We start from the raw sequence: 26243 nt of genomic DNA, 5'->3' as shown, positions 1-26243 counted from the left end.
CTCCAGGGGAGTCAGACAGGTCATTCCTGACCCAGTGGTTGGGCTGTGGTAACCCTGGCTTGTTGGCAGTGTTGCTAATCGCTGTGTTGTCATGGAGTTAAAAATCTGGGTCTTCCCTGAGGAAATCACACTGGTCCCGTTGCCCTGGGAATGGCAGGGCAGTGGCCCAGCAAGTTGGATGCTTGTCTCTCACCTTTCACTTACTTTCCTCTGACGCTTGTTTTTCCTCTCTGGCCTTCTGGTCTTAAAGCCTCCTTTCTGAGCACTGCCTGGTTACAGACTGGAGGGGGGAGGAGCGGTCACCTTGTTCTCTCCAGTTAACAATGAAGAGATTGTGGCCTGATGTTATGTAATTGCTTCTCTGGGATTCTCTCATACTCCTGTTTTCTGTCCAGCTCCGTGCTCGTCTTTCCTGTTCACTCACATGTCTCCAGTCTTTTTTTGTACCTAGAACAGTCTCACTATTCCGTTTGCCTCCACGAGCCTGCTTTTTCCAGGAAATTACATAATGTTCAGTTGAGATGGAAATCTTTCTGAAGGATGAAGAGATTTTAATTACTCATTGGGTAGAAAAGCCAAGTCATTTCTTCAGCGTTGTTGTCTTAAATTGATGTCATCAGTTTTGCAAGGAGCCAAGTCTCTCCTGTCTGGCTGGGCTTCTGTAGGCTGTCAGTGACCCAGAGGTGAGGGAGCACCCAGCTGGCACCCTAGGCCCAGTGGGGTGGCACTGTCCGTGGCCCTTGAGGAAAAGGCACCTTCAGTCAGGTGCAGGGGTGGACCAGCTCCGTGCCTGGAGGCCTGTGTGCATCCCGGTCACAGGGCTGGCGCACCTGAGGGCCCTGGCGAGGAGGCGCAGGGGAGCCCCTGGGGACGCGGCCTGGTGGGGTCCGTTACCGTCTGCTGTCTGTGTCTCTAGCGGTGGCCCAAAGGCTGAGGAAGCTAGATTTTCCTGTGAAGGACAGTGAAGAGCCCAGCGCCCCTGGGGCTGACAAGAACCACTTTCTAAGACCCAGAGGGCCTGGAGAGGACACAGGGAAGGTAAGTGCCCTCACTGGAGTGGGCCCGGGCCCCTCCGTCACCTGGGCTGAGGTGTGGGTGGAGGGCAGCTGGCGGCCTGGGGCTGCTGCCGGAGGCAGCGAAGCCAGAGCTTTGAGCTCTCTCTCTGAGAGGACAGCGGAGTTCTGGGGATGAGGGAAGTCTGCTTTTATATATATTACATATATTTTTTGACCTTCATTCTGGGAATGCCTTCTGAAGGGTGGGGTGGGCTTGCCAGCACCCTGCCACCCCACCCCCGACGCAGAGGAGAGAGGTGGTTTGGTAAAGGGTTGCTTATTGAAGCAGGCTATTTCTGCATACCTCCCAGGAGAGACTGTTCTTACTTGCTACAATTCGTCTCAAGTAGTCACTTCCATTCAAGGAAAAAACCATTTACCATTTTACTGGGTAATAGCCTGAATGTTTTACTAGGCACTGCCCCCCGCCCCCGCCCCGCCCCTTGACACCACTCTGAAGGACGTGTGCCAAGTTCAAGTTCAGCGAAGTTGGGGCCAGCCAGTGCCCTGAGGCTCTTTGTTCAGAGGGTGGCGTATGACTCACAGGCTCCTTCAGAAAAGCAGCGCAGAGGGGCTGGTTGCCGCGTGCTGATGCCAGGCTGCATTAGTTTATTGGGAAGGTGATGGTATTTTGTACCCACTCCAGTGCGTTTGCTTGGTGACAGTTCTAACATCAAAACGTTTGTCTTAGAAATCTTTATGCCCTTTCCTTCATGTTTTGTGAACTGGGGCCCTGAGAATCTTCTGCTCTGGCCCAGGCCCTGAGCTGCAGCCTCATGTTCAAATGGTCTCCCCTTCGTGCCCTGTGCTCCGCTCTCCCAGGGCCGGCAGCTCAGCTCTCCCTGCAGTGACTGCCCCCGCCCCGGAGGAAGGGCTGGGGTGACAGCACCCTCAGCCTCAGCAGCCTTTGGTCCTTGCCTCTGTTTCACTGAACTTGGCCTCAGGGAAAATACCACGTCTGAACAACAGTTTTGCATTTTTAAGCCTAAGCCACAGACTTCCTTGGGAAGTCCTACACATTCAGTCAGGGGCCACTGACTGTGCCAGTAAATGCACGGTTTGCCTGAGATCTGCTCATGGACTAGTTGAGGTGACCCCTCTGTGGCAGACTTGCGGGTCTGGAGGCGGCCCCTGATGGCCACGAGCTGGGGAAACAGCATCTGCTGCCATGTCCTGAACCCCGAAACTTGGTAACTGTAGACAGCTTGTCAGGCTCCCAGCAAAATCTCCCTTCGTCCTCGCAGCAGCCTTGTGTGGTGGGTGCTGGTGGCTCTGTTTCTCAGGCCGAGAACCTCCCCCCAACCCTGTCCTGTCTACCGGGGCCTCTTTTCCAGCACCGGAGGCCCAGCTGTGCTCGGCTTCTGAGGCTACAAATCAGTCAGCCTGGTAAAACCCCTTGTCCTGACTCAGGGAGCTGAGTCTGTTTGACTTAAGGAAAAGGACTCGGGGTGAGATGGAAAGGGAATTGGCTGTTGCCAGGCAAGAGCCCTGTGTGTCAGGGGCCAGCAGCCAAGTGAGTGATCCAGGAAGTCATCCAGTTGCAAACCAGAAATTGTTCTTAACCCCTCACTCACTGTCGGTGGCGTGTAGCAGAGCTGCCCCAGCGGGGTTGGGGTGAACCCTGGCTACTGAGAGCCCTGGGAACTGCCTCCAGTGTCCACTGGCCTCTGGGCCCTGCGGGAACCGTTCGACAACCCGGGGCTCGGCCTGCCTCTTGACCCAAGACAGGATGGCCCCGCGGAACCAGGGCCAGTTCCTGCGCTGACGGGTGCCTGCTCGGGGCCTCCCAGACTGGCCCCTGGTGGCTGCTCTCTGCTGACAGAGCTGCCGACGGGCCTCTGTCAGGCGAGGGTTAACAGAGGATTTGTTTATTGAATCGCGAAGTAGCTGTCACATGATTTTAATCAAAACACCATTTCCCTGACAACAGTGATGTCAGTCTTGTTATTGCAGGAAGGAGCAGCTGTGAGGGACAGTCAGGCTCCACGCTGAGCCCAGGTTCAGAGACTCAGAGCAAGTCAACTTGAAGCGTCATCTGTAGAGGTCGCAGGCACGCCCCGCAGCCCCCGCCCCGCCCCGCCCCGCCGGAACCTGCTGTCGTTCTCCCTCTGACTCGACAGCCGTGCAGATGCTGGCCAGGGCCCGGCCACCCCGTCTCCACTGACACTGCCCCTTCTGCACCCATTCTTCCTTCTTTGTTTTCCCTTCTGGTTTTCCCAGTTTTCCTTATTTTCCCCAAGCTCAGCGTGTCATTCATTTGGGCCCCTAGGATCTCTGATCTCTGCCGCTGGCACCTGTCTCCCCTCTGTGTTTTAAATCAGCAGTTCTCTCCAGGTTGAGGTGGGGCCCTCCTGCCGCTCGGGAATCTTGGCTCTCTTTGGAGCCTGCTTCCTGGAGGAGAGGGGCATCTTGGCCTGTCCTTTTCTCTCCCGAGAGCAGGTTGAGGGGCCTGGGTGCTGCCTGAGGGTCTCCAGGGCAGTTCTGAGGAGCTCGGCTGTGGACGTCTAAAGGGGAGGAGCTCCTCAAGGAAGGGCCAACCTTAGGGTAGGAGGTTGGTTCTCTTGAGCCCAGAATGACAAGAGGAGGCCTGCATCCAATCCGGAGAACAGGGCCCAGGGAGAGGACAGCAGACCGTTGCCAGGGTCCGGGGAGCAGTGTCCTCAGGGCCTGCCGCCTCTCCACACCTTCTTTCTCGGGGGTGGGGACCGAGCAGCCGTCTCTGCAGAGAAAGACTGCAGGCCCTCCAGCCCTCCTGTATCCAGAAGCTCAGTCTTAAAAATTGGAGACGGATGAGAAAAGCCTTCTAAGTGGGACATGGATTCTCACAGCTGTTCTTTTATCTGTGGTACCCATGCCTACAATTCACTGAAAGAAGAAATCCTAGGCAAAGTTCTTGGTTCTTTGTATTTTTTTGTTTGTTTGTTTAGTTATTTTTGGCTGTGCTGGGTCTTCGTTGCTGCATGAGCTTTTCTCTAGTAGCGACGAGTGGAGGTTACTTTTCGTTGCGGTGCACGGGCATCTCATTGCTGTGGCTTCCTTTGTGAGGCACGGCTTCTGGGGCCTGGGGGCTCAGTAGTCGCGGCTCCCGGGCTCTAGAGCACGGGCTCAGCAAGTTGTGAGGCCCTGCTTAGCTGCTCCACGGCACGTGGGATCTTCCCAGACCAGGGATCAAGCCCACGTCTCCTGCATTGGCAGGCAGATTGTTTACCCCTGAGCCACCAGGGAAGCCCTGTTCTTGGGTCTTAACTTGGAGCAGGTGCTCGGAATAGGGCAGCCACCTTAAATCTGTGACGAGATTTCATCGGCACCAAACAACTATTTTCTATGTTGAGTGCTGGGATGATCAGGAGTTAAATGAAAACAAGAGAGGTAGAAGTGACAAGCCATTGAAGGGATCTGGGAGTCTTCTGAGTGCTTCCTTGTTGGAGGGCAGGGCTAGGCCAGGCTGCACTCGAACCTCACAGTAAAGCGGTTGTTGACTCAGCTCATCTGTGTTCCCGAGTCACCATTGGGATAATGAGCCTTGGCAGTGATTTGCCCAGGTTAGCAGTAGGGCTGGGAGTAGTTCCAGGGGCCAAGTACCCAGCCAGGGGACCTTTGCTGCCTCCCAAGCTGTCCCTGGCAGAGAATGGATAGGTTCCACCCAACTGGAGGGCCTTAGTGGCTAAGTGACCGCTCCAGGGAGTGGGTGGGGAGGCTGGACTCCGTTCTCCCACACTTGCTCCTGGCTGGGCCCTCCTTGCCCAGCTCTTTCGTCCCCAGAGCCTCCTCCAGCTGCTTGCCTGACCTTGGGCCCTCTCTTGGCTGGCGCAGGGGCCTGCTGAACATCGGTGCTTCTTTAGTGACTGGGGGGGCAGTTCTAGTAGGCCTTGGACTGGAACCTGAGCCGCCGGCTGGTCTGTGAACTTGGGGTCCCACAGTGGGGCATGCTTCAGGGAGAGGCCTGGGGGGCTTTCCCTCAGTTCAGTTGCATCCCACCTCTGCCCCCCAACTGTGTGGGTAATCCCGGTGTGGTGACGCGCTTCCTCCTCAGGGTCAGGGCTCCCAGTCAGGCCCCCTTTTGGTATCTCAGGCCCCGTTTATTCTCTCATCTCTGGGGCGTCAAGAGAAAGACTGAGTCAGAAGCTTTCAGAGCCTGCCCGACGGGGAGGCCGACAGCATCTCCCTCTGAGAGGCTGGATCCCCGACAACTCTTTCTTGGGGCCCAGACTCCCTGAGCTCTCCGCACAACCAGCTCGCGGGGCCATGGCTGCAGTGGGGTGTCCGCCCCTCCCAGGCATGCCGTCTCCTGCACCCGGGCTCCTCACTCAGCGGCTCAGCCAGGCACCGGCTTCTCCTGGGCAGCAGACCAGCTCTGAGTCAGCGTACCTAGGAAAGTCCCCTGGAAATTTATACAAAGGGAGCTTTCAATGCTCCCTCAGGGTATTTGCAACTGTCAGTCCAGAGGAGCTTAGTTGGGCCAGCAGACTGGCACACCTGTGGCAGAAGGGCGTGTCAGGTGAGCAGCTGGAAGCACGCGCCAGCTTCGCGCTCTGCTGACCTGGCTTTGGGGCATGGCCTCGGTTGTCTGCTGCTGATGTCTGAGGTGACATCCCCCTTGCTTCAGTTGAGACCCACATTTCTCCCAAGGGACCCTCCAAACGATAAGCCGTGAACAATATCCCATCCCTCCAGAGCTGCTCCACCCTGTCATTTCAGTTTTTAAAAGATTCTTACTGGAGTGCAGAGGACTTCTCTGTAGCTTGAACGGTAAAGAATCTACCTGCAGTGCAGGAGACCCGGGTTCAATCCCTGGCTTGGAAAGCTCCTCTGGAGAAGGGAATGGCAGTTCACTCCAGAGTTCTTGCCTGGAGAATGCCTTGGACAGAGCCTGGAGGGGTACACTCCATGGGGTCAGAGAGTCAGACACGACTGAGCGTTGCGTGCCAGATGTGCCCGTTGACTTGCAGTGTTGTGTTAGTTTCACATGTACTGTCATTTCTGTGAAGTGGTATCACTGGGACCAAGTGAAAAGGGCAGAGTGGCTGTCGCCCGTGCAGGTGACACGTGTCTTGTAGCGGCGTGGTACTCAGGGCTTAGTGCATAAAGCCCAGAACTTCCTCCCGTGGTGCCCTGGGGCTGCGGGCAGAGCAGGGGGCGCTCTTGCTTTCGGGATCCACCCAGGGAGGGGTGGGAACACTCAGAAGTGTGAACCCTGCTGCTGCTGAGTCGCTTCAGTCGTGTCTGACTCTTTGTGACCCCATGGACTGCAGCCCGCCAGGCTCCTCTGTCCATGGGATTCTCTAGGCAAGAATACTGGAGTGGGTTGCCATTTCCTCCTCCAGGGGATCTTCTTGACCCAGGGGTTGAACCCAGGTCTCCCGCACTGCAGGCAGATTCTTTACCACTGAGCCACTACCAGGAGGGTAACTGAGGAGTGTTAGGGGTTGCAGACAGAGATGCTAGTGCTCTAAGTTGGGGGTTAGAAACCCCTCCAGCCCCACAAACGGGCCTCAGTGGGTCCAGGAAGCAACTCCTCCCCTGAAATTGTCTGTCTCAAGTTGTGTATATGTATGTTTGCTCGTTGCTCAGAAGAGGATCCAGAGCCTTTTATCAGCATGTCAGAGGCATCTGTGAAACCTGTTTAAGGACTAGTGGAGCAGAAAGGAACAGATGGTCAACAGAACCCTGGGTGGGACCCTGACTGGCCGTGATGGAGATGGACTCTGGTGAGGAGCATTGCAGACGCTGCATTGCTTTGGAGGTGGGAGCACTCTTGACAAGCTCTGGACCCCAGAGGTCCTGCGTCTGGAGCTCAGGGCACCCTTGCCCCTTGCACTGAGCTTCTGGCTCACAAAGGCCATCGAACCAAGATTCTGCCTGTGAAGGTCAAGGGCTTGACCTGGGGCTAGAGTTCCGGCCAGTCTCTGCTGGCAGGGCTATTATTTTTGCCTGTACCCTGGACACTGGGGTTGTTTTTGGCAACACAAGATAAAGATGATGGAGAAATTTGGTGGGAAAGGGTAAAGTTTGCAAAACATTGTTGCTGAAATTGAGTGCTTTCCTTCAAAAAAGAAAAAAAAAGGCAGTTGAAAGAGTGTTACTGGATTCTCGGGCAGCCAGACAGAGATTAAAAGCTATCTGGAAGCAGGACCGAGTGCCTGTAGTTGGTGCTGGGGCAGCAGGGTGGTCGGCGGGCAGGCTCTGCTCTCTCCGCCCCTGGCTGTCTCCTCCAGGCCTGCCCCCCCTGACCAGGGCCAGCGGGTGACCCCTCAGTTTGGGAGCTGTCTTAGTGCTGTAGCATGGCTCAACTGGAATGGTCTGAGTGAAACCAAATCTTAAATTTGCTGCCAGAAAGTAGGATATATTTTCTTCCCCTTTTAATTTGGCCACACCTCATGCAAGTGGGATCTTAGTTTCCTGACCAAGGGATCAACCCTGTGCCCCCTGCATGGAGTCTTAGCCACTGAACGGCCAGGGAAATCCCCAGAAAGTGGGATTTAATACTGCCCTTTCACTTGGGGTCCAGCACTGAAACAAGTGCCGAGTGAATGAGAGTGCCCCAGGTGCCTCAGCAAATGGGTTCTCCAGCTCCGTGGGCACTGAGCTGGTTCCCATCAGGAGGGGGCCATAGCCTGGTGCGTCTGGTCCCATGGGCAGGGGGACCACAGTGTGTGTGTTCTGCAGATATGTGCCATCCTGAGGAAGTGCCAGTGTCCCCTTGGCCTGCAGCTTGCTTGTCCTGGGGTGGGGGGAGCCTGAGCTCCCCCTCCCACTGCAGAGACCCTCGCCCGGCTCCCTCTCTGAGTCCACGAGTGAGTGCCGTGAGTGCCGGCGGCAGCATCGCCCCCCTGCTCCCCAACCTGTGTGCAGACTGCGGTCAGCTGTGCTCTGGCCAGCGTTCTCCAGCACTGCCGTGTGCTCGGGTGACTTCAGAGCAAGGTATTATTTACCCTGCTGACGTCAATGAGAACACATCCACTGTCCTTCTCTGCAGCGTGAAATGAGCACCAGAGCTCAGGGAACACAGCCACCATCAATACTTTTCAAAATTCCACCCAAGGCCTGACAAGGGAATGGCCCTGCTTCACCCGCCTGCCATTCAGATCATCCGGGCTCTTAGAAAACAAGTTGTTTTTATTTTAATTCAAGAGGGTTGGAAAGGTAGAAACAATACATTTTCCTTGCAGAAAATTACCCCATTTAAATTACGCTTGATACAAAGATCATTTATTAAACTGTATTTTAAGCCATTTTCTAACATTGAGTGACAGGTTACATTTTGATTTTTTTCACATTGGAGCTATTATGATTTGCACTCAAAATACCAAAGCTATTGAACTCACCATTTTTTCTTAGTAATTAAAAAAAAAGCACACGGAAAAAAATAACTACAATTAGATTAATTTTATCAAAAGTAACTCTTTCACAAACCAAACATCCAGCAAAGACCACCCTCCTCCCTTCAGAAATAAGCAAATAATCTTGCCCTTTCTACAAAGTGCAAATAGCTCTATCACTTTTGTTTCCTAACTTGCAAACCCCAAAGAGAAGCAAACCTCCTTTCTCTGTGGTTCTTTTGCCTTCAGAGATTTTGGTGGAGGCAGATTTCTTTTGCCATCAATAGTGGGATGCTATCACCACGTGAATTTCCTTGACTGAGCAAATCTTGAACAGATAAGCATCTCACAGCCCCTAGCAAGGCCCAGTTATCTGTATTTGCTAATGTAACATTATTCCAATCTGGGGTCACATTTTTCCAGGATGTTATTTTGTACTTCTATTTTTAAAGCTCCTCCCTACCCACCCACTTTGCCTCTGAAGACAAAAGTATTCAAAGTATGTTATTTTTTTTAACTCTATGGGCCTTCACTGTAAACACACTCCACCCCCCTCCTCAGGACTGTACTGAGCTCCTGATTCTTTTCTAAGCAGGACCCTTTCTTGGGGTTGAGTCTGCTCATCTGCAATGGTAGTTAAGCTGAGCAACTGGACCCCTTGGCATCAAGAAAGGGTGTGTGCTATTACCAGCTTCTGCAGGAAATTGTTTTATTGTGGGAGATGGAGAAACGCGGCATCTCTGGCATGAGCCTGAGCATCTGCGGTTAACTGGACACTGAGAGACGGCTCCTGTGGGCTCTGTGGCTCCCCAGGCCTCGCTCATGCACTGCTGTTACCTGGAGGGCAGCTCTTCCACCAAAGCCAGGCAGCAGTCGATTCAGAACAAGGTTTTGGGGTCAATGTTTATCCAGCGCTTAACCAACATGGGGGCTTTGCTTATATAGCTGTTTACTCGTGAGATGCCTCAACTGCTACTGAGGAGGGAAGAGCGTCCCGAGAGCCTCCCTCAGCTCCTCTACTCCTGAGCTCTGTGGCTTGGAGAGCTCACAGAGCTTTGGTTTCCTCAGCCGTAAAAAATGAGGACTAACTGCTCAACTAATTTCATAGTACTGCTGTGAGGAGTTAGCAGAGATCGCTTGTGAAAGTGCTGGGTAAATCAATGTGCAGATAGAAGCTACTGCTCCTTTTGGACAGACGAGCTGAGTGCCTGGCAGGAACCAGCAAACCTACCCTGGCTGCAGGCAGTGCTGCTGCTCCTTTCTCAATCTCTGCAACAGCAGGTGCTCGCCTCTGCCTGGTGTGTTGAAATCTGCGTATGAGACGTGGGCAAGACGGTGGTATAACTGGGGCGGCTGTGAGTCTTCTGGAATCAGCCAGGCTACCTTCACGGGGAGGAGCAGTGAAACAAAGATGGGAGGGGCACTGTGAGGCCAGGGTCTCAGGGTCCAGAGTCTGGGGGGTGCTGGGGAAGGCCAGCTTGGGTCCCCTCACGCCTTCCAGGGGCCGCGGGCTGACAGTGCTCCGTCATCAGCCTCCTCCCTGGGACCACAGGCCAGGGAGCGCGGAACTACCAAACCTGTCAGAAGGGATACGCGCATTTGTTCAGTTCTTTTGGTCCCAGTTTAGAAAGAGAGGCAGATGACACCGTTCTTGTCTTTCACACATCACTCTGTAGACAAGTTCTAGAAAAATCTCCAGAAGCGATAAAATGATCAAAGATCCCTGTCTGTACAGTGACTCCAACTTACTACCTGTTCTCCAGGTTTTACCTTTGATTTCTAGGCACAAAGAGACCGAGTGGCTCGAGTGGCTTCCAAGGAGGCAGCAGAGACAGCCCAGTTTAGGGGTCCAGGTACAGCCAAGGTCAGCCCTGAACAGACTCCGCCACTGGTCGTGGGACCAATGTTGTCAAAAGGCCCTACGTATTGTCTCAAAGGAGAACAAATGTGAAAAATTAGCTGGAGTGAGATTTCTCTCAAGCCAACTGAAGTGTGACTCCTCATACAGGCTTTTAAATGCAATCGTGGCTGGAAAATTCTGACCCCAACACAGAACCCAGTATTAACCTGGGGCTTGACTGCGGCTGGGAGGACCCTGCCAGGGAAAGCATTCACTTCCTCATGTCCACATGTGTGAACTGCCTGCACCTGAGCAGGGCCTCCTCTTGACCACTATGCACTTGGACCTCTGACTGGCCAGTCATGTCCACACGTGTGAACTGCCCGCACCTGAGCAGGGCCACGTCTTGACCACTATGCACTTGGACCTCTGACCGGCCAGAGCGAAGGCGGCTGCTTCTTACCTTCCTTTCGTATCTGGTTGGCCAGCCAGTCACGCTTCAGCTGTGATCACACCCTTCTTCCCAACTCTGGCAATTAGGCAGATTTCATTTCCCTAAGACCCACCCTTTCAGGCAGAGAGGAGACGGCCAGTGCCGCCACGAGAGGGCGCCACTGCCTCCCCGGCAGGGCGCGGGCCCCCGTCCCTCAGCGGCTCCGGCCAGCCCCAGCAGACTGGCTCAGGTCGCAGCTCCAACGCTGAGGGAGAGGGACGCCGACTGTCTGTCCTTGGAGGCGAGGTCTGACGCGGGGAGGGAGGAGCCCTTCAGCTCCGTCTCCTCGTCCTCCTGACGGGCCCCTCATGTGGAGACTGGAGGATGGCTGGCGTGGAGAACCTTCCTCCTTCTCTGCTCCTAAGGCGGCAGCAAGGTGGCGGGGAGGGTGGCGGGCGTCCGCGTCGCCGTTTCGGGGGGACCCTCCACCCCGCCTGCTGTGCTAACGTGCTCTGTTTGCCTTACAGGGACCAGCATATCAGCTGCACGTAAATACTAGAGACACACTTCCCCAACTGGACACTGCAGAGATAGTGCTTTTTCTCCCAAAGCATAGACTAATATCCCGGATTTAAAAAAGAAAGCATAAACGAAAATAAAGTACCACACATATTGCACTTTTTGCTGAATGAAGTTTTTACCTCACGTTCGTCTCACCAAAGTGTCTTCAGAGGAGCCCGGTTTACAAGAGGGTGATGCTAACGGTTATCATACAGTAGTGTACACACGCTGGTGTGAGACAGACTGCAGAGGCGTCATTTTACAGTACCTCTCTTATAAAAAGAGTAGTACAAGCCTTCTTAGTGTTACTTTAGTATTTGTGAAGAGAAAACAGCTTGGAGGCTCACACAGGTCACTAGTCAGGGGACAGAGCAAAGGAGATGGTCAGATGGGGGTGGGAAAATGCCTGACTGAACAACAGAACCAGCCTCCTCTCACCAGCTTACATTTCAGAGAATACAGATCGTTATGGAATTTATTGATTTCTGCTTGAAATAAATGAGAAAAGCAAACAGGAGCTTACAACACAGTCCAGCAGGACGGGTCATGCTCCTCGTGCGCAGTCTGCGGTCTGAACAGACCCGGGCACTGCTGGGTGCTCCCCAGGGGCCACCTCTGGGGCCGTGACACTCCCACAGCCTCTGCTGCCTCATCCGTCAGCCCAGTGGTCCTGGGCTCAGCGGCTCATGGCCTGGCCTGCAACTCTGCCATCCTAGGGACTCTGAAATGAGCGGCCCCCGTCTTCAATCTGGAAGGCATTTAATTTCATAAATATTATAGCACTTCTGTAGAACATTTTGGGAAAACATCCTTCAGTCTAAACAAATCAAGCTTGTTTTACAACTGGCTTATTTTGCAAAAACTTAGAACAGATTAGAGATCTTAACGAAAGGATCTCTTAAATGATGTTGCCTATTTCACAAAATCATCCATCTTAAGCATGAGGAGGAATAAACAATTCATAGAAGGAGCCTACTTCCTTCTTGGGTTTCTGCTGCGTCTTATCCAATCACAAAAACAAGTCCTCCACACCGCCCTCCCGTGCTCACACTGAGTGCAGCCCCGAGCAGAGTGCCTGCGGAGCCTCGCCGTCGCAGAACCCCGCGACCCTGCCCGCTTCTCGCCTGCCGGGACTCGCGCTAGAGGAAAGGCACCTTAAGGGTGTTTTCTAGATGCAGCATCAGTGTAGTCTCTCTCTTCTCTGTGCTTTAAGGGAGATGCTTTGTGCTTACGCATTCATCTGCTCACAGGACAAGCCATTCTAAGGGACAGAGACGAGAGTCTTTGTAAATAATACTGAATTTGTATCACTTGGATCTTACTGTCCCAATGACAGATTACTCATTATTTCTAGGTTACACAGTCAACTAGCTGTGGCATCTTTTTCCACGTACTCTGAATTGTAAGGGTTCAGTTGTACGAGTAATATATCATATGTCTGGCAGATGAATCTGCTCAAATGGTTAACACATCTGTGGTCTTCTGAATATTGCTGTAATACTTGAACATTTCATTACACGTCAAAATTCTAAGGAAATTAAGGATGTGATTCCCACATGGTGGAAAACAAATTCTGAAGTGACTTTGGATTTAGCGTTGACATAAATGGAAAACTGTTGGTTTCTACAGAAAAGAAATTGTTAAAGCGTGATCTGGGGGAGGGGAAAGGCACAGCACTACCACTTCACATGGGAGATAAAGTTCATTTTTCCTCGTCCTTAAAATTTCTAAGCCCTATATGAAACTGTCCAAATATACAAAGCTCAATAAACAACTAGCAACACCTAGTGTAAAGTCAAAGTAGTTATTACATTTTTAAAAGAGACACAAGGTCCTCTACAGACCAACTGCCCCAAACCGGAAGTCTCCACAGAAGACCGTGCGGGAAGAGCCCGTCTTCCCCAGCCCGGGGCTGCTGCTCTTGACCGATTCTTGACTTTCCCGCCCCTGGTCTCCACTGCCGCGTGTCTCTTGGTTCCACAGGTGGCATCTTTGGGAGCTCTCAGGACACTCTGACACTCTGGAACCCAGGGACCTTCTGAGGAGGTGTGTCACCCATGCTCAGACGGAGGTGACCGCTGGTCTCAGGAGTCAGTATCCGTTGTTACTCAGTGGACCCTGAAACAGAGCTCACGCTCTACCGTTTTGAGTGGTCTCGGGAACACCATGCATCAGCAGCTCAGAACTTAACGATTCAGCGACAAAGTACAACTTTATTTCTTGTGCATCAGTTTCAATATGTATTCTTGATTTGCCTTTGAGGAACATGCTGTTGCTTGTTTCAGTGAAAAATATATTGCCTTTTTTTTTTTTTCCTGCTTTCACTGAGGTTTCCCTTGATGAACTGATGTAGTTCTGTGTAAAACCTAGGTCTGGATGTCTTTTTCTTACGAAACTTTTCTTGGTGCCTCCGCTGAGAGCTCGCTCCACTTGACCTAAGGGCATGAGCTGCAGCTGACAACCACGTTCCAGCACTTGCCACAGAAAACCACGGTGGGACAGAGCCAGCAGGAGGTGACACCTGGCTGGCCGGCCCTCCAATTCCAGTTGGGTGACTTGACTTCTTCCCCATCAGGGAGAGGGCGGGAAAACGAGCTTTTAAATTTAAAAGGCTGGAATGAAAATAGAAAGACAACACTCTTTTCAACCAACCCGCCTCACTTCCTGTGAAGCTGAGGTTAATTTACCAGGACGTAGCCGCTGTGCTGTGGGTCCACGGCTTCCAGCATTTCACAATCAAAGAGTCCGGGGAACTCGGAGAGCGCCAGAGGGTCGTAGCCGGAGGGGGCCTCCTGCAGTCCTGAGCTCCTGGGACAGTCCGGTCCATCCATGCTACTCTGCGGGGTTCCATCCGCCGGGTACTGACCGGGAGTGGGGTGCTCGGGCTCCGGGGAGCCCGAGCCTGGCAGCTCACAAGTCTGATAGAACTGTAAGGGGGCCGGGGTGCCCCCCGACGGCGGTGGCGGCGGGGGCGGCGGGGACCCATGGGCCCCCGGCGAGGCGGGCAGCGGCTGCAGCCGCATCTCGGGGTACGGGCTGAGGAAGGGGCTGAACGGCATGTGCTCGGAAGCCGGCTCCAGAACGGGGCTCAGGGGCTGGGTCAGGCTGAAAGGCGGCGGCGGCTGGGAGGGCGGCGGCGTCTCCTGGTGGGGAAGGGGCTGTGGGTAGGAGCTCTCTGCTATCTGCATCTGATTAAAATATGCCTGCAGCTGGGACTGTTTCTGGAGGAAGAGCCGCTTCTGCTGGAGTCTAAGTTGGCAATACCAAAAGAAAGAAGTTTAGGTCTTCTTCAGTGACGGCAATTCTAATGTAAATCCAGTATCAGTCATTAGCGTCCGTCCTCCCACTTCTCTCTTTCCCAAGGCAGGAAAAAAAAACAAAAAAACAAACAAAAAAAACGGGAGTAGGAACCAGTCATGTTTGGTTTCTTAAACCCAGTCTTATTTTTTGTCTCTCAATTCTGGCTGATCCCTCAGTGCTCAAGTGAACACAGTGAACTTCTTTTCTCTAAGACCCTTGGGTTTTTCCTCCCTTTGAAGCAAGGGGCACATTCCCCATCCTCGGGTTCTGAGGCGGGGGTGGGCCTCTGGAGGACCATGGATTGGGGGACATCTACCTTGCTCAGCTGGTAAAGAATCTGCCTGCAGTCTGGGAGATCTGGGTTCGATCCCTGGGCTGGGAAGATTCCCTGGAGAAGGGAATGACAACCCACTCCAGTACTCTGGCCTGGAGAATTCCATGGACTGTGTAGTCCATGGGGTCGCAAAGAGTCGGACATGCCTGAGTGACTTTTACTTTCACCTTGGCCGAGATGCTTCTACTAGGGAGGCTGGATAGCACCTATTACTACAAGGGAGGCTGGAGGCCTTCTTTCTAGTAAAACCCACTTAAACTGCATTAGCCCCCAGGTCCTGAATGCTTAGGTTTATTCACAGACCAGAGAGGAAACACCAGGAGAAAATGAAAACAAAGCAGGCTTAGGGCTGCTCTTCTCTGACAGGCCTATATTCCACGGACAGTGGAATATCCGTGTTAGCATATGGAAACCTGTTGTCCTGGTACAGGGAAATTTTAGAGGGAAGGGCAACGCACCCAGCTGAAGTCAGCCACAAAGAAAGTGACCTCTCTGGCCGACCACCGTCTCTCACCTATGTTCTTGCAGCTGCTGTTCCAGGCTCCGTGGCGGTTCTTTGCAATAAAGCTGACAGGTGTTCTGGGCTTTTGACAGAAGGCTGGGCTTCTAGAAGAGCAGAAAAAATACAAGCATGACATGCTGTCATCTAGGACACAGTCATCAGCCTGTACTTCTGCCTGGAGGATGAACGCACGTTGAGTCCTCCAGAAGCTGCAGGCTGCAGGGACTGACACTTGCTCACTGAGAGCCTGGGAGAGCCTTGGGTCAGCAGGCCTGGGAGAGCCTTGGGTCAGCAGGCCTGGGAGAGCACTGGGCCAGCAGGCCTGGGAGAGCCCTGGGTCAGCAGGCCTGGGAGAGCCTGGGTCAGCAGGCCTGGGCTGTCTCAGTTCCAACCTGCTTCACTTTCCTGTCTCTAAAGTCCTCCTTGGGTCAGCAGGCCTAGGAGAGCCTGGGAGAGCCCTGGGTCAGCAGGCCTGGGAGAGCCTGGGAGAGCCCTGGGTCACAGGCCTGGGAGAGCCCTGGGTCAGCAGGCCTGGGAGAGCCCTGGGTCAGCAGGCCTGGGAGAGCCTGGGAGAGCACTGGGTCAGCAGGCCTGGGAGAGCCTGGGTCAGCAGGCCTGGGCTGTCTCAGTTCCAACCTGCTTCACTTTCCTGTCTCTAAAGTCCGCTAGGACCAGGAGGTTCATGGAGGCTAAGAACAATGAGAAAAGTGGAGTTAAATCTCTAGCAAAGGCACCTACTGAATGAGCAAATGATTCATTCTTTATGGGATCTAATATTTTCAGGCACGAACAGAGAGCTTATGGTACCTGTTTGCTAAGTATTAAGAGGCATAAGGGCTTCCTAGGTGGCACCAGCAGTGAAGAAACTGCCGGCCAATGCAGGAAAGACCGAAGAGATCCGGGTCGACCCCTGGGTCAGGAAGATCCCCTGGAGGAGGGCATGGCAACCCTCTCCAGCATTCTTGCCTGGAGAATCCCATGGACAGAGGAGTCTGGTGGTCCAGGGTCACAATGAGTCGTGACTGAAACGACTCAGCACGCACGCAAGAGGCGTAAAACAGAAGCAAAGAAGCCAGAGTTCCCTTCCCTGCTGCTCAGTGGCAGTACCCTTTTCAGGGGTCTGAGGACAAGTCTTTTTCTACTGCCAAGATAGAGCATAAGGCTAAGTCTGAACATGTTTCTAGAAACTACAAATGCAGAGTCAGACCTGCTTGCCTATAAAGGAATTAAGCAGCTACCCAAAATAAATACCAAGCAAAATAGGTTCCTGCTGTGCAGAGAGACAGAGTGGGGATGATGACGGTGAGGCGGAGCGACAAGGGGGAGGAGGATCCCACCTGGAGTCGGTGCTGTAGGTACTGGGCCTCCAGGCTGTGGCGCTGGGAGAGCTGCGGGTGTGCACTGCCCCCGGGGAGCGCAGACACGCTCTTCTGCTGTGGAGGCGCTTCCTCCTGGGGAGCGAGGGGGAGGGGACACACTTTCAGTTTCCCATGTGGGAGAAAATTTCAAATCTGAGTGGAAGCACCTTGGCAAACGTCCAAGGGGAACTCCAACTCTGTTAAGACTTAATCCTCAAGGCTTTTACGTAACTAGTAGGCTGAGGGTCAATCACTTTGCAGAAGAGGAATATGAGCTTCCCCAGATGGCTTGGTGGTAAAGAATCCACCTGCCGATGCAGGAAATGTAGGTTTAGTCCCTGGGTCGGGAAGATCCCCTGGAGGAGGAAGTGGCAACCCACTCCAGTATTCTTGCCTGGAGAATCCCATGGACAGAGCAGCCTGGTGGGCTACAGCCCACGGGGTTGCAAAGAGTCAGACCCGACTGAGCAACTGAACAACAGGACGAATGCGTGCTGATATGATCATCTAGTAAACGATGATCGAGTCACCAGCAGCTTATTCCCTTCATGTGGCATCAAATGCTCTAATACTCGTGATGTACTGAACATGGGCTCACATAAAATGAATTACATCAACAGCCATTCTTTTTGCACTTTTAGCACAAATAACTCACAATATTTAATGATGTGATATCACATCAAAAATAAATGGCTATAAGCTTCTCATTTCTGTTATTACTGGTAATCTGTGTGTGTATGTGCATGTACACCTGCATGGTCGGGGGAGGGAGTTCCAAGGAGACTAAGGGGGAATCCATATAGAATCTGTGCGATGAGCTGAGCAGAGCGTTGAGTGTCTAGGCTTCCACGTGGTACTGACCACCTGGGCCAGTGGGGGTGGGCCTACCCAGCCTGTCAGGCAAACAGCAACACAGAAAGCTTTCAGGCTGCGGGCTTTCCAAAGGGACACGTCTGCTCCCGGAGGAGGAAATCCTCTGAATGAGATGACACACCTTCAGGACAGACTCATGCCTCATTCTCACACAGCCCCGGGGGCAGGGCCCAGAGCACCCACCTGCGGGCAACTGCTGGCCAGGTCCTGGAGCTGAGCGGCGGGAGAGGCCAGGCTGGGGTCTGCCTCTGGGCCCATCTGCTCATAGAGCAGCTGTACTTTGTTCAACTCTAGGATTCCTTTGGTTCTAGCCAGATTCTGAAGATGTTGTCTAAATGCTACAATTCCTGAAAGAAAGAACAGTGGCCAAATGGTTTAAATAAAATACAAGGCCTTTCAAGTGAGCACAGGTATGAAACCAACATGGCAATGGACCCCAGGGAGTCCTACAACAGAAGCGCCTAGGGCCCGCGGAGAGCGCACCTTGGGTGAGGGAGGTATCTGATGCCCGGCGGCCCTCTCTGAAGCTCACTGGAGACCTGTTGTGGGCCTCTCGCTTCTGGGCACTCAGGGCCTGCATGGCAGGGTTGGCAGGTCTCAGGCTCACGAAGGGAGACGTCATGCGGGGTGAGGATGGGTTGGCTAACATCATGTCCTTGAGGGAAGGGTTGTCCTCAAGAAAGTGCAGGTCCCTCTGAACAGACCCCATATCATACTCAGAGTCCACACTGTCAAGGGAGGGGTTGTCACTCATGGAGAAAATTTTCCCTTAAAGAGAAAAAAACAAAACAAAACACCAAAATCACCACCAATAAACAGCATCTTCTTGGAACATGGAATACCAAGCATGGCCAGTGTGAGTTTCCACGAAGACCATGTCTTCAACCTCCAGCCAGAACGTTTTTTCAAAACTTTTTTACATGTCAACTGAATCAGCTTTGAATCCTGTGGGGGAAAACACTTCCAGAATTTGGGACCTTACGATCTTTGCCATTCCAGAAGAGCCAGAGTCCTTGATGCATTATGTAGCTCTCGGATGAGTCCCGGGAGTTGGGAGTGGGGGGTGGGGGGACACTCACAGACATTCCAGTTTAACCTCTGTGAGTTGCTGAGCAGGCCTAATCTCAACTCCTGCTGAAGTGCTGTCCACAAAGGAACAGGAGACAAACACCATTGCAGGAACTGGCTGGTATCATGACTGTCTCTTGCAGCAGACGACACAGATGCTGCAGAGACTCAGCCCGGTGCTTGCTAGAAATCATACCTGAACCAGGCACCACGACCAGCTGATTGGTCACTTCCGACAGCGTGTGCCTCCTCTGCCCACCGCGTGTGGACTGGAAGGCGTCAAAGGCCTGACTGGGCTCTTCCTCGGCTTCGCCTTCGGTCTCCAGCCCTTCATCGATGGAGGTTTCCATCATGTTGCTTGGCAGGGACTGGCACCCCTTCCTTGCCAGGACGGGAGGCACAGGGTCCAGGAGACAGCCATTTACCTAAATGTCAGGGGCAGAGGGACGTGAGAGGAACCATCAGTTGCTGCGACATTTGAAAAATCCACAAAGGCAAAAATGTGAAGAGACCTGAGGCCAATCAGAAATTAAGTAAAATATTAAAAATGTCCACATTTGTTACCAATGATAACTGTGTAGACTAGAAGTTACGGCAAGTCAACTGCAGCACTAAGAGACACAAGCCCGTTATGTCCCAAACTGGCGCTGCCTCCCAGGTTTCTCTGAGTCATCGTTATTATAATAAACAATTTTTTTAGTGGTTTCCAGATGAATAGGGCATATTAGCTTGAAGCCTACCAGTTATTATTATTTTTAAGAAGGGAAATGAAGAGGGGGAAGATGAGATTAAAAAACATCCTACTGCATGGCTTATTGGTAAGAAAAGAGTCATCAGCATTCTTCTAATTTCCAACCACAAAACATACAAGAAGGCTCCAGATATTTATGTTTATAATCTAAGTACCTGCACATTTGATTTAGTCTTCACCTGGCTCTATGGACCCCAGGAATGGAAAAAAGAATTCTTTAAAGATGTACATAACACAAAAAGGAGTGAAAAAAAAAAAAAAAACCCAAATGGCAACCGGCCAAAGCCTTCCATTATAGAATAACAAATGACTCACAGGCCCGGAATTCCAGCAGAGGTTAACGAGCACCAAGGCTCCGAATTCTCTTTCCCCCAGCAATATACCCGGTATCCACACTTCCTACCCCAAGGGGAAGAGCTCGGCACAGCTCCTGAGTGAGAACTCGGCCTGCCCCTGCAGTTGCCAAGCAAACCACCTCAACGCGGGCAGGAACGGCACACAGAGGGGAGTTGTGGTTTCAGTTCTGGCTATAAAAGCCCCAGTGAGGAGGCAATTATTTACCTCATTACCTTAACCATTCCCCTGTGGACACCAATCCAGCTTTCTCCTGTGAATAGCTGCTCAGGAGCAGCCTGGCGTGACACTGCATTCCCAGCAGCACTTTCACCTGGAATACACCCGCGAGAGCTATTGTTTCCTCTGGAAGCAGGAGAGGCTCATGTATGTGAGAGGGGATGTGGAATTGACCGTACCAGACGCAGGCAACTTTCCTCTTATGGCAACCACTCTGGAGGCGCTGCAAGGCCCTTTATTTGGAGAAGGAGACTTGGGTGACTCAGATGGCTGTTTGCTTGGGGGAGGGGACAGTTATTCCATAAAAAAACTGTTCTGGGGCTGGAGCCATTACTAGGATAAGGCGGCTAATGCACTACAAGGTTTTAAAGTGACAAGTGGTCGTTCAAAGTGAAGGATGACAGATGCTCTTTTCCTAGACCGAGACGGATCATGGCACCAGGAAACAACAGCTCTGAATGCTGGCCAGCAGCAGTCAGGCCCCCCTTCCCTCTTCCCCAGATGAGTGTTTCCTTTTGAGGACAGGACTTCAAAACACAGTGTGAGTGAAAGGTACATTTCCCAATAAAGAGCTTTTGTCTTTCCTTAAACTCGATCAATCACCTCACTTCTGATAAGAGACCTCACATGCAGTAGGCAGCATACACGCAGGAGTCAGATCCTCACAAACTCTACCCGTAACTAATAACACCCCTGAGCTTACCACAAATACAAGGTTCTAGTACAGGAGATTGGTAGACTGTTACAGACTGAATGTTTGCATCTCCCCTTAAACTCACACACTGAAGCCGTAACCCCAGGGTGACTGTATTTGGAGATGGAGTCTCTAGAGAAATGTAATTAAATCAGGTCCTAAGGGTGGGGCCCTGATCTGGTAGGATTAGTGTCCTTACACAAAGAGACCCTAGAAAACTCTTTCTATATATACGAGAGCATAGAGGAAAGCCCATGGAAGGACATGAGAAGGCGGCCCTCGACCAGCCAGGAAGAGCCCTTACCAGAAATCATACTGGCTACAACCTTGATCCTGGACTTCCAGCCTCCAAGAACTATTACGAAAATAAATTTCTGTTGTCTAAGCCACCCAGCTTGTAGCATTCTGCATGGCAGCCTGTGCTAACACAGCAGACTAATACATAGTACTAGCCAGTGAGTCTGGAGGCTGGAACATGCCTTATTTAATTCATATCTTAAGTGCCTGGCAAGTTTGGCATATACTGAAGAGGATTAAACCTCAGCTCTTATTGGAAAGTTGTTTAACTTCTATAAGGCTCATTTTTCTCCCACTTGTAAAATGAGAGTAAAGTTTTCCAGGAGGGATAACTAAAGCATTGTATATATTATCATCATTTCTTGACTGAAGATAATACTTTATAACAAGAAAATTGTTTAAAGTATGAGAAAAAAGCAACATTTTCTTTTAAAGCACTTTTACCATCTTGAGGCAAATTAAAATAAACAAATAACCAGGTAAGGAAGGAAAGAACTGGATAACCCCAATTCTGGAAATTTATCCTCAGGAAATAATCAAAGCTAGTCAAAAATTTAGACACAAGGATATTCACATCCCTGAAGCATATATAAGGCAGCAAAAAAAATTAAAGTACTTGGTATCTAAAAATAGGCAAGTAGTTAAATAAGGGTACATCTAATATAAGGCAGTTGTTAAATATAACCCATGCTTTCAAAGATGATTTCATGGTATGGAAAAAAAAATGCCCATGATATTTTATGTAAAGGCAGGTTTGAAATTATATATAATAGAATAAGATTTTGTTTTAACAAGACTACCTACGTGCTGAGTCACCCTATACTCATCCATCCACCCATCCATCTATCTATCCATCTATAACATGCTCTAAGGAAACATGTCAAAAATGGGCTTACCTTTGTTTTGGGTAGGGGGATTATGAGTAAGTTAATTTTTTCCTTTATCCCTCTCTGAATTTTCTGTTTGTGATTCTGATTGATGTTTTTTCATTACAAATTAAAAAGTTCAAATTCAGAGTAATTTCTCCCCTTGACTAAGTCTTAGAGGTTAAAACTATTAAAGGTTTTTGATGATCCTTTTTAGACTCTGCCTTTCATGTGCTACCTTTATAATTAAAATATTTAAAATGTCAATAGAGGTGGAACAGCTCTACTTCACAGTTTCACAGTTTCCTTCCACTCTCCAGCTATGAAGATGGTAACTTGGAAAATTCTTTTATTATAACCTCTAATAAAATGTTAAAAGTATCTGTGGGTATGTGTGTGTAAAGTCCGTTATCCCCCAAAAACTCTCAAAAGAGAAAGACTAACCCTTCAGGCTTGCTCTGCCCCTGTATGGGCCTCTGTGCTTCCCGGGGCTCGTGGTGACTGCTCAGAGTTGGATGACTATCTCAGAAAGGTGCTATCTTTTGCAGCAATCCCAAACCTATGTTTCCACACAGACTCCCTGAAGGATTTTACTGACAGTTTTAAGGTGAAGTTGAAAACTTCCGGGAGGGAAAGAGAGGTGAAACCTCTGAGAGGCACGGTGCCTGCCACCAATTGCGAGCAGAAACGACGGGGCAACACATCAGTTACTCGGCATCTTCGAGACGACAAACAGGCACTAGAGTGAGGGAGGCGAAGCCAGACCAGCAACAAAGGGCTGGCATCCGTCGGAAGGTTTTGCGTGTGCGCTTATTTATGGGCCCAGAGAGAGAGGTGCTGGGAGGCAAGAGGCGCAGAGAGCACCGCTGACACGGCTGAAACGCCCCACGAACAAGGCGGCAGAAGGCTACGGCCTGGCCGGGCGCCAGGGTGGCCCTGTCAGTGTGGGTGGCCGGTTCCAGCGTGGCATTGCTCTTCCTACAAATGCAAATATGCCATCTAGCTTCTGTCTATATCTTTCACAAAATCATTCATTTCCTGTCTGTTTCCTGGTTACGGTAACAATCACAAGCTTTAAAAATAGCCTGCCCTATATAATACGGCAGACAGTGCCCAATCTGTGTTTCGGGCCTGATGCCCTTACAGCCGAGCTTTCAGCACACTGCATTTTAATTTTTTCAAGGGAATTAGATTTTAAAAATAAATGAATCACGTTGTCCCAATTTATGTCTAAATTTCCGGGTGGGAATGTAACAGCAGTTTATGAGGATCTGAACATGCTAGGCAACCGCAGGCAGAGGAAACAGACTGTCCACAGGAAGCGGCCTTGTCCTCCGGGACACAGACGCTAACTCCTCGTGGTCGGGAACGCAGCAGCCTAGCTTCAGGTTGCCTTGATTACGCTCTAGCTGAACTCATTACTTAACTTCCGAATCAGCTCTACCTCTGTTTCTGAAAATGGCATTCACCTTCCTGATCCGCAGGGCTCATAATGCTGTCCTTGGTTTGGACTTCTAACAGCCTATCAGTTTTATCTGTGCAATCTCGTTTATACCATCGCCTCCTGTCCAGTTTCACGGGCACCATGTAGCGCAGTCCCTTATCAGTCTCCCCTGACACACGCTCTAGCCTTCCACTGTCCTTGTCACCAGAATCTCTCCCACTCAAGGTAGGCTATGGACATTTCTAAGATTATTTCTGAAGTACAACATGGATCATGGTGCTTCCTTATCAAAAAATCTTCAGTTGTTTCCTGGAGAAGTCCATCTGAGAAAAACTCTCCTGATAATACTGAAACATGCCCCCATGCTGAGAGCCTCAGACTAGAGAGAGTCTATCCCTTGGCTTTGCCATTCAAGGCAGGCTATTTGTCTTTATTTTGTACGACTCCCCTTCATAGGCCTGCTCCCTCAGCCATGCTGAGCTCCGGCTCTGACCTGCAGGGACAGGGCTTTCCTGACCTTTCCCCTCCGCTGAGAGAGCCAGCACACCCTCGTTGCCATCTATCCTGATCTTGTCTCTTAATTCCCAGCTCTGACAGTTAAACCAAAGACATTACTGATTAAACTGGAACTGTCTCCTAGTCTTGCAGCGTTTTGATTTTTGTCTCTCTAAGGGACTGGTTACGTATCAATTTATTCAGTTCTCGGCATCACTGCTGTTAGTTATGCAGCATGTCTCTTCTGCTAGACTACAGGCTTTGAGGCAGAATTAATGTCTGAGTCATCTTTTTATTACCTAATGAGGCTAAAAGACAGGAAACCAATATTTATTGAGTATCTACAATTTGCCTAGACTCTCATACACAGTCTCTAAATTAATCCTCACAACAGTCTCATAAAGTTGGTATCCTCGTTTTACAAGATAGAATGTAAGTTCAAAGAAATCAGTCATTTTGTCCAAGTTCACACAGCCAGAGAAGAAATGAGTCTATTTTAAACATGCTCTAAGACCTGCCCATTAATGTGATCTTCAGTATATCACTTGATGCTAAGTATATAAAACAAATAAGAAGTGGAATAAATATCCACTGGGCTTCCCAGCTGGCTCAGTGCTAAAGAATCTATCTACCAAGCCCGAGACCAGGGTTTGATCCCTGGGTCGGGTAGATCCCCTGGAGAAGGAAATGGCATCCCACTCCACTATTCTTGCCTGGGAAATTCCATGGACAGAGAAGCCTGGCGGGCTACAGTCCAAGGGGTCACAAAGGAGTCAGGACACGACTTAGCAACTAAACAACAACAAACATCCATGAAATGAGAGAAGCTATCATCGTCCATGTACTAAAGGCCAACTTTATACAGCACACCAGAATAAACTTATCTCCTTTAGGTGTGTTCAAACTGGACACAGAGATATTTAGTTGAACAAAAAAGGCTCATCATTTTGTAGCTGCAGCACATGCAGAGGAAGGGCCATAGTAACAGGCAAAGCCCAAGTCAGCACAATAGTTACGTTTTTGTTTTCAGAATTACAGTTGGCTTAAAAAAATTCAAAACCTATGAGGGATCTAGAACTTGTGAGAAGAGATTGGTTAAGGAAACAGAAGGAAGAAAGATTCTGAAAAGTACACGTGAGTTCTGACGAGTTACATAATCGTGGTGAAGACAAGATGGAGAGGGAGCCGAGGTCCTCCCTGGACACGTTCCTCAGGTCTTCCGCACAAAAACAACACTCCTGAGTGCCTTGAAGAAATGACAGAGTTCAGCTAAGCCAAAGTACAACGTCTGCGGACCCAGCTGCCGGCTCCAGCCAACCTGCAAGCTCGGAGTCTCTCAAACACGTGCGTACCTTTGGAGTGTCGACACACTCTTCCTCCATGAACGCTGCCTCTGCCTGACAGCCAGATGTGGGAAAGGCGAAGGCGTCCACGGTGGATGCCTGTGGGAGAAGGGCAGACCGCATCGCTCGCACGCTGGGTGAATGCACGGTCACTGGGAGCCCCACAGTCTGCGCCTGTAAATAGGGCAAGAATGGAAAGTTCGGGAACATTAATCCTCTCTCTATATACATAAATGTACAAATCCCTTGAAATAAGACGATTCTTTCTGGTGCAATGAAAGGATAACCAGTGATTTGTTGGAAACTCCAGAAAAGGTGTGATGAAGTATGTACAGGTAGAGGTATCCATCTGAAGCAGTCTCTGCCATCATTCTGAGACAGGCTGTATGGAAGTTCGTTCCTGTTCCACGGCGAGGTGCATAAGTTTCACGGTTATGACAAGAAAGCTAGTCTTTTCAAGGAAGGTAAGGATGTTCTTTTTTTCCAATTCAACAAACATGTATCATCCATATCCTTAAATATATTACTCTGGAAAGATACAAAGAAGCATAGAACAGTCCCAGTCTCAAGGAGCAGGAGCTCAAAATGGAACCAGAGACAGATACGCACACAACTAACCGGAACGCAAAGTGCACTGCAATAAGGGCTATCTGCCTGCATCTTTCTGTTTTTTGGTGGGGTGTGGGTTGAGACGGTACGTATTTCTTGGCAAGGATGTGTGTGAAGAGGAAGAAGAGAGAAGCAGCAGCTACTTGGCTGGGGCAGGAATTTCCTTCTCTGAAGGAGAGGTGCAGACTAAACACAGCCTGTTTGTCCAGCAGAAACAGAGATGCTTACTGCTGAGCAAGTTATGTTCATAAAGTCAGCCTACTCTAGAAAGTCCATTCTCCATGTCTCCTCCATTAAACCCTCTAAGTAAACAAGTATTACAAACTCTTCCTTTGAAAAATCATTTAAAAGAGATTTTCCTTTATAACAATGGTATGGAATGACTGGGAAGATGACACTGTTGGGTAATCCTTTCCTCCCCATCTCTTTAAAACTGGCAGAATAATTTCTTAGATCTCTTTTGAATATAACAGACATTGCAAAACATCAGAGGGAACAATCATCATACCAGTTTCTAAAAGGCAGAGG

The 26243-nt window shown here is 50.6% G+C and overlaps 2 protein-coding genes across 5 annotated transcripts in view; one reads left to right on the top strand and one right to left on the bottom strand.

Annotated features, from left to right (window-relative positions):
• Window positions 1-11324, top strand: part of PPP2R1B (protein phosphatase 2 scaffold subunit Abeta) — a 35255-nt gene extending 23931 nt beyond the window's left edge. Inside the window, exons 15-16 of one of the 2 annotated variants that reach the window (XM_004016013.5) lie at window positions 917-1038; window positions 11175-11324. In XM_004016013.5, coding sequence (XP_004016062.1) covers window positions 917-1038; window positions 11175-11282 — 230 coding nt within the window. In that variant the 3' untranslated portion in view covers window positions 11283-11324. Of the gene's footprint in view, window positions 1-916; window positions 1039-10157; window positions 10326-11174 lie in introns of those variants that run through there. The other variant, XM_042232917.1, reaches the window with a different exon arrangement.
• Window positions 8152-26243, bottom strand: part of SIK2 (salt inducible kinase 2) — a 132685-nt gene continuing 114593 nt past the window's right edge. Inside the window, exons 9-15 of one of the 3 annotated variants that reach the window (XM_012095438.5) lie at window positions 25116-25280; window positions 18840-19068; window positions 18059-18343; window positions 17759-17922; window positions 16682-16795; window positions 15357-15448; window positions 8152-14457 (exon numbers count right to left, since the gene is read on the bottom strand). In XM_012095438.5, the coding sequence (XP_011950828.2) occupies window positions 13887-14457; window positions 15357-15448; window positions 16682-16795; window positions 17759-17922; window positions 18059-18343; window positions 18840-19068; window positions 25116-25280 (1620 nt within the window). In that variant the 3' untranslated portion in view covers window positions 8152-13886. Of the gene's footprint in view, window positions 14562-15356; window positions 15449-16681; window positions 16796-17758; window positions 17923-18058; window positions 18344-18839; window positions 19069-25115; window positions 25281-26243 lie in introns of all 3 variants that reach the window. The other 2 variants (XM_012095440.5, XM_012095439.5) reach the window with 2 other exon arrangements.

The sequence above is a fragment of the Ovis aries genome, chromosome 15 (assembly GCF_016772045.2).
Source record: "Ovis aries strain OAR_USU_Benz2616 breed Rambouillet chromosome 15, ARS-UI_Ramb_v3.0, whole genome shotgun sequence".
NCBI lineage: Eukaryota > Metazoa > Chordata > Mammalia > Artiodactyla > Bovidae > Ovis > Ovis aries.
Note: the sequence above shows the minus strand (reverse complement) of the source record. Positions and strands in the feature narration are given on the sequence as shown.